This window comes from Drosophila rhopaloa, unplaced genomic scaffold (assembly GCF_018152115.1).
Source record: "Drosophila rhopaloa isolate 14029-0021.01 unplaced genomic scaffold, ASM1815211v1 contig_178, whole genome shotgun sequence".
Lineage (NCBI taxonomy): Eukaryota > Metazoa > Arthropoda > Insecta > Diptera > Drosophilidae > Drosophila > Drosophila rhopaloa.
In genome coordinates, this window is record NW_025335059.1 from 2,215,325 (window position 1) to 2,223,285 (window position 7,961).

The 7,961-nt window shown below is 39.6% G+C and overlaps 2 protein-coding genes across 2 annotated transcripts; both read left to right on the forward strand.

The window, feature by feature from the left end:
- The first annotated feature begins 439 nt into the window (after nt 1-439).
- Nucleotides 440-1,266, forward strand: LOC108037394. Its single transcript, XM_017113951.2, has one exon. The coding sequence runs from the start codon at nt 450-452 to the stop codon at nt 1,188-1,190; it is 741 nt and encodes a 246-aa protein (XP_016969440.2). The 5' UTR covers nt 440-449; the 3' UTR covers nt 1,191-1,266.
- A 286-nt stretch (nt 1,267-1,552) lies between these two features.
- On the forward strand, nt 1,553-2,403 carry LOC108037395. Its single transcript, XM_017113952.2, has one exon. The coding sequence runs from the start codon at nt 1,556-1,558 to the stop codon at nt 2,354-2,356; it is 801 nt and encodes a 266-aa protein (XP_016969441.1). The 5' UTR covers nt 1,553-1,555; the 3' UTR covers nt 2,357-2,403.
- The last annotated feature ends 5,558 nt before the right edge of the window (nt 2,404-7,961 follow it).

Consider the following 7,961-nt stretch of genomic DNA (forward strand, 5'->3'; position numbering starts at 1 on the left):
GCCACCGCCTCAGCAACACCTTGAAAGTTTCAGTTCTCCTCAAAATACTTTCGTTTGATGTTTTGACTGACTACTGAACATTGATAATATTTATACATTTAAATTTGGTTAATATGAATTACCTTTTTCCGAATTGTAAAACTAGTAAAGGCATGAAAAACAAGACTACAATTTTCCGAATTTATAATCTCTGAATATTCCATCACATTTCTCTAGTTTCTCAGATTTATATAAGGTAAATAACACTTGCTTCTCTAGTTACGACTTTTTGACCGAATGTGAGTAGCAGGTGTATAAGTAAAGCTGTTAAAAGGAAATTTAACGGTTGGGCAACACAAATCGATTGATTGCCAATAACATAATACTATTATTTCTACCTAAACGAGTTTTGTAATTAAATGTGTATTTATTTTAGTTCGGATTGCAATTAGCAGCAAGACAGTCGCACGATGAAGAAAAAAAGGGTCTTAGTTGTGCTGAGCATAATGCTGAGTTTCATCGGGCCGACACTTCAAGATGAGGAAAAAGTTGCAACTCCAGCAAAATCAGATAATCCAGCTCCCGCTGCACCACCAGCACCACCAGTACCACCAGTACCACCAGTACCACCAGCACCACCAGTACCATCTGCAAAAGCCGAAGAATCTTCTAAAATCAGTAAACAAGAATCTTCAAATTCATTCAAGTGCAAGTCCACCGAAATTCTATCCGAGAATGGCTGCGTGGATCGCGAGTACTTTCTGAACCGGATCATAATGCGATCCTGGAAGGACGTTGGATTCGGAGAGGCAAAGGAGAAAGCAGGTTTGGTGGACCAAATGCACTGCAATGATGATGAGGTCAGGACTCCCTTTGGCTGTTCAAATCCACTATATCCTCCGCACAGGGAATCAAATCGGGTGAAAGTGCACCACAGCAGACTAAATCACAATAAAGTGCGGCACGACAGTATCCATTTTAAAGTGAGTCACCAGGGGGATGAAGAACAAAAACCTATTAAGAAAGCTAGAAATCTGGGACCTCCAATCACTGGTGCCGATCGGCCACGGAGCTACGTATTTTTGCCAGGAAGAGCTCTTAGAACCAGACGCAATTGCCGACCAAATGAGGTCCTTGGAAGAAGGAGTCGCTGCATCAAAAAGCGAACCCATAAACGCTTAGTAAATAATAATAATGAGAGGCAAATGTAGTGCGGACTACGGTATCTTACTAAAAATACTTGATCATAGAATACATTAATTGGTTTATATCCAGAACGACGTGAAACACTTTTAACAGTTTTAGTTTATTATATAACGTTATGCGTTAGATAACTTTCTCTCTCTTTTTTTTTTGTTTTCTTTTTTATAGATTTAAAGATTGTTGACTTTCAAGTCTAATGATACTATTGTTTTCTAAGTTCTTTTGAATTAAAATTTTTAATTTTGTTATACCATACTAACCGTTTCTGTGACGGTGGGGCAAGGCAAATTAATTGTTTAGACTGGGACGTAATACGTTCCGCATATTTTCATTCAGAAAATCTATTTCAGTTTGTTTTGTCTTGCTCACCAAGATGCAAAATCATCTCAGCTTGTGTGGGCTGATTATTATTATCTGTTTCTTGGCAATAACTGTTCAAGATGATTCAAAAAATGCACAGCCATCACAGCCTGCACAACCAGAAACACCGGTACCAGTTGCACCACCTGCACCACCAGTACCAGTTGCAGCAGCCAAAGAAACTTCTAAAATCAATAAGCCAGAGTCTTCAAATTCATCACCCGCATCAAAGTGCAAGCCCACCGAAATTCTATCCGAGAATGGCTGCGTGGACCGCGAGTACTTTCTGAACCGGATCGTAATGCGATCCTGGAAGGACGACGGCTTCGAAAAGGCAAAGGAGAAAGCAGGCTTGGTGGACAATGTGCATTGCAATGATGATGAGGTCAGGACTCCCTTCGGCTGTTCAAACCCACTATTGCCTCCGCACAGGGAATCAAAACGGGTGGATGTGCGGCACAGCAGTTTGAATGGCGGCAAGGTAATGATCTCCAATTTCGGCTTAGCTGGACGGAGCGTTCACCACGAAAAAGTCGCGTCAGGTAAAGAAAAGAGAGCACCTTACTCGGGTCCGCCCATTTCGGGGCACAATATTCACCGCAAGAACTATATATTGCCGGGTCGGTTGCTCCGGACTGGACGTAAATGCCGACCATATGAGACCCTCGGAAAAGACGGTCAATGCCACAGAAAGCAGGGTAAAGAAGGTCATTACAAACACAGGAATCACGTTTATGGACTTCAAAAGAGACACCATCATGAGGCACATAGACAGTCGATGCCAAATGAGGATATCATCAATATAGTCGCATAGTTTAATAACATTTTGAAAATATAAGTGCTCAACATTTTTTAGCTTGATTAACTGTCCATTTTAATAGCTTCTGTGGATTATATTAGCTGCCTATATTCGTTGTGAACAACCCTCACATATGGCAGCACAACATTTGGTCCTTCGCCATCGAGCCCTTGACAAATTTAATTTAATTTTATATTGTGTGTGCTGGGTCGTTTTGTTTTACGACAGCATCCTCTGTCTTGGGGCCCATTGAGAGCAAATTAGTTGCTTGCCTTAAGTCCGAGCCATTGACAAAGGATTAATCAAAACAGATAGATGTGTCCTTTAAGGCTCACAATATGTTAAAAACATGAAGGGGGATTATGAATATAAAAGCATAATTAAATGGGATTTGCGCCTTTGGGTTGGCTTTTCTTTTCAATGGAGGCAACACTTTGAAAAGGCTTGGGCATCGCAATATGGATGGCTTTGACATGCTAATTAGTTAACCTCGCACGCCTGTGCGCTTGTGAGCTTGGGACCACATTGCTCATACGCCGCGTTTGACAGACCCAGGCGCGGCAGCTAAGTGGCTGCTGTTTGCTGCGGGCGGCGCCCAAAACATGATGAATAGTTTTGCAATAATTACATTACACGGCAGTTTCACGCTCGGCCCGCCTGAAAGAAAGTCACACGTGGCTGACGCTTGAATCGATTGGAAACTGTGATGACTTCCTACTACACAGAGGAAAAGGGTTCTTTGATGAAATCCTTTCACCAATAATAAGTTTATGATTTATTTTACTTAGAAAACATGAATTTAATTGGAGCAAATGGCTTTAAGTTGTGAACCACAAAAATATTTTATGCTTTTCGGACACAAGACTTTACATATTTGTGTTTGAGGTATCTGCAAATCATTTTAACATCAATGAGTTAAACTTAATTCACTTAAAATCTGTCAATATAATATTCAATTAATGTAATATTTGGCATCTGTGTGTAAGTGCCAGGTCAATGGGCATACTGATATGGAGATGAACGCGGCTGCTCCGACGGCATTAATCATGTTCGGAGGTAATTAGCAATTAATAACGTTTTGGAAACTGTAAATTTATCGCCTGCTGCTTCGTCTTAGGAATTTCCCATCATAAATTACGTTTCCCGGCTTATGAATGAAGTGAAAAATGATCCGGTGGCCATCAAATGTCTGTTGCCATCGAATGCGATTTCCGTTTTATTTCAGTTGACTTTTAGCCCGTCTGCGGAATTGCTTTTGAGCTTTTGCCAGCTTATTGACTCGTCTTTTGCATGTATGAAATACTGAAATTTACAAAGCTGGCACTTGCATCTTGTCACGAACTCAAATGTTAATCTGATTGATGGTTTAATCGATGGCTGCCTTAATTGCAGCTAAAGCAATATGTTTATTTTTCAGCTGGTATTGTGTGTAAATGCATATATTATTTAAGTAACAAATTTGAATCTTAGCATGAAGACTCTTGTTCGTGATCGGCTTCGTCAGGAATGACCAGATATGCATTCAAATTTGACAAATTCGTTGGTAATTGTACATCATAAAACATGTTTGGCACCAAGCTATTAAAATGAGCCAGAGTTACCTCGTCCTTTTTAAAGGCTGCCAGTATATCAGGATTTTTTCTTAACTGGATGCGAGAGGAAAAACTGGCATCCTGTGCGTATATCCTTTTTCGTTTTCTCATCTCCAACTCCAACTTCCAGATGTGCGGCTCATTTCGCAAATATTCAAGATGTGCTTTTACCTTGGACATCGTGTTGGCAAACGGGGACTCTTTTGATGGGAACAAATTACTTAAAGCCATAGTCTGTAAAAAAAACTCGAGTGAGTTAAGTTACAAATTTTAGATAGACTTGCTAATAAATAAACAGTTCCTTCCCATAGAACATTCAATGTAAATATGTGTTTAAATATTTGTTTGACTTGAACAAAAAGGACTACTTAAGATCAATAATTTAAGGAATTTTGTAATACAATCTTAAATCTTATGCATCAATAAGTGTAACAAAAAGAGCAAATGCCTAAAAACAAAAACGTTTCTTATTGATTCATTTCCTTTAGTCAAAAGGTATGAAAGTATCTAGAAATTTTAACTTATTTAAAAGAAAATAACAAAAATGTTAATACAAAGTTTTGGAAACTACAAAGATAACAAACAATTTTAATTACCCATTAAACGCACACCCAAATGGCTATCTCCAACGAAATATAGACTTGGTCGTAACACCTAAAACCATTTAAGTCGCTTTCAGCCGAACAAGTGTCGGACGAAATTTATGATTTCGCTGCGAGAGCGACGCGTGAAATTGGCTTCTAATTGCCGGCGAATGAAATGTCACAGCCTTTGGCAGACCGAAATCTAGAGGGTGATACATGTATATATATTTTGGGACGATGGGGGAAAATCAGCCGAAACTCATTTCGATACACTTGAGTTGATTTGTTTGCGACCAAGGGGGCAGAAGCAATATATATTTCCATTTAAAATTAGACATGGATTTGGAAGTGGTTTGGCAAATCTTGTCATAAATTCCACAGCCAATTTGAATAAATCAGTGCAGTGATTAGTGGTCCGGTTCTCTTTTATTTATTAATGCATGCATAAAGAGTTTATTTATAGCCGAGCACCGCATCATTCAAGTTGCAACAGTGCCACTTTCAATCGCATTTATTGGGAGACTCTTCTGTATTGCTGTATTGCTGGAATTTATGCGTCAATGCACCTGACGAAAAAAGTCGAACATGCTGCACTTGAAATTGCGAAAAAAGTGCGAGTAGTAATATATGCAAAAGAAACGCTGCACATGTCAGTGGCACTCGTTTTATTTACACGACGAGTGGCAATTACGAAAATTCGCTGGCAGTGACTGCACATTTCACTGCAAGTGGAGTGGCATTACAATGTTGCCATTTTCATTTACATTTTCTCCGATAACTCATGGTAAGCAATCCAAATACAAATTCGAACGCTTCCCTCTAATTCCGAATTATATTCTCCTATAATTGCTTGGCTTTGATTTCTGCCCACTGAATATGACTTAGGCATTCGATTGAAGATGTTGGGGCTCAATATTTGGGCATTTCTCTTGGCCAACTATTCGCTGAATACCATCAGCTGCAGATTCCAACGTTTTTATTGCCTCATGGATTGTAATTGTTTACATATGTAATTAAGTTACCAGCACAGTAAATGTGTTGATGATGTGAACAAATTTATTTGCCATAATATTTGCATGTGTTTAAGCCGAGTATTTTTTTTTTTTTTTGTAGCTGACCATTATTGTTATTACCATGGCCGAGATTCGCAGGACGCTGGACTTGGGCTCAGACCAGTCGTTAATATTTATGCTGTAGCCGTATTGTTGTCGGAATTAAAACGGCAAACATGACACTCGAAAAAATAATAAAGCAATCAGTTAAGCGCAGCAACTGTGCGGGTAATTATATAAATTGTTTGCTTATGCCAACGAAACTCCCTTTGTGATCGCCTGTTTGTTTGTTTATTTATTCGCTCAGTCCGAGTGTGCGAGTGCAATGAAATTTTATGTGCTTATAGTTGTGCTTAGCGTTAAATTAAAATATGCAGCAATGCTTACAAGCGCCACGGATGATGTCGATGGCGATAAAAACACGCTCGTAAACGCTACGTTACGCATACGCCCAGTCATGCAGGGGCCTTAACAACAACGACGACGTCGCCATTTTGCCTAGATGTTGTCAAACATGGCCAGACAAGGAGTGCCGGACAGGAACACCTCACTCATTGGCCTAGCCATGGGCTAGGAGCAGGGGGAGCGGGTAACCTCACACCAGTGATGACAGCTATTTGTTCCTAAAATGGGCCTTGTCCTTGGTACTACCCCAAAAGCGTACGAAAAATATTTAATAACTCTTCTAACAACTCTGAATCTGTCGTATTCCTTTTATTTTTCAATTCATCAAACCAATAATCAATCAAAAATTAAATAGGCCTTTTCAAAGAAAATACCTTTTTTTATTTAATTGATTTAAGGAACATGTTACAAGATATTTATAGTTTTAAATAAATAAAATTCTTTTTACGGTGCAAAATGAATTCATTAATTAATACGATTAAAAACTCCTTAGACCTAGAAAAATGGACTAGAAAACTTTGAATACAATAGTATACATGGAAATATATATTATGTATGTTCCGCAAGTAGGTGAACTCTGGCTTTTAAAAAAAGTGTCTGGGAAGATATATAGTGTGTTTCAAGGTGTAAACTTTAAAGAAAAGTTTTGGAACAATTTTTGTTTTTTCTCTGCACAGGGAAGTTAATCAAATTAGCATCAGTTTTTCCAGGATAATGTCCAAGTTGTCATCTCTAGTTGATCCCTACTCACTGGCACTTGTTCCATTTTGTAGTTGGATTGCGGGCGTTTAAGAGCTCGTCATTCCATGGACACTCACTCACAGTGAAGTCCCCGATACGTGAACTGTCCCCTGTCCCCTTTCCCCCTCCCTAGTCGCTTGTTCCTTGTTCCGGACGCCGTTCTCCGTACTCCGTGTTCCGTGTGGCTGTGCAGATAATGCTGATGATTTTGATGTTCGTGTCATTGTCGTTCGAAAGCGTTATGCGTGACGAAACGGAAGCTCTTAAAAGGCACAATGAATAAACGCTCGAAATGAGGCCAAAAGCCGCCCAAAAAAGAAGCCCCAGTCGGACTGGTGTCTGATTTCTGGCAGGCAGTGTCCTGCGGTTCGCCATGGCACATTAAGAAGGACTCTGGTTGTAAATTCTCCCTGTTTTATGTGCATTTCGTTACGCCCTGATGCCGCCGCCGCTCTTTCTTGGCCGGAAACTCCGGCTACGTCGACTCCGGGTCCAAGGCAATCGCCACGCCCCGCAAATATTTCCGTAGGAAAACCATCCGGTGGTTGGGGAATCATTATTTTAATTAGATGCGAGTGTGCTTGCTCGGATGATGGCGCTGCGTCAATTAGATCGCAGGACAGCCCCTCCACATTATTTAATTAAAATAAGCCAAAACCTCTGTCAAGTGCCGTGTGTCGTGGAAGTATAATGCATTTTTAATTTAACCAAATGACGAATTTGGCTTTTTGGTTTTATTTTATAAGCAAAAATTATTATTATTATTAGAATAAACAAAATTCAAATATTCCTAAAATATTTAAATTATTAATGTATGAGAATAATCAAAATATGTAAGCCAAACTTAAGCCTTGAATCTACCTAATTTGTTTACATATTATTTTATATTAATTTTAAAATCAGAATATTGAGCTAATACAGTACACTAAGCACTTAGATCCACTGTGCGGCATTTGCATAATTTATAGGCATAATTTGTACATATCCGCAGCATATTTTTTGGGGCAAACATTCTAGCAGGCAATTTGCTTAGCTGCCATTTAAATATCAATAATCCCTAGGCCCGTTGACCGTAGAGCCATTGCTCACGCCATTTCTGCCCAGGACTGAGACATATTGTCCGTAGGCCACACATTCCGGCCGTAAAAAATCACCGACGGACGGAGTCTATCTGTCAAATACATCAAATCTTTCACCCCTGGCCGCCCTGGGCAAACATGCCAAGCCAAGCGGAGCTGAGAAGAGC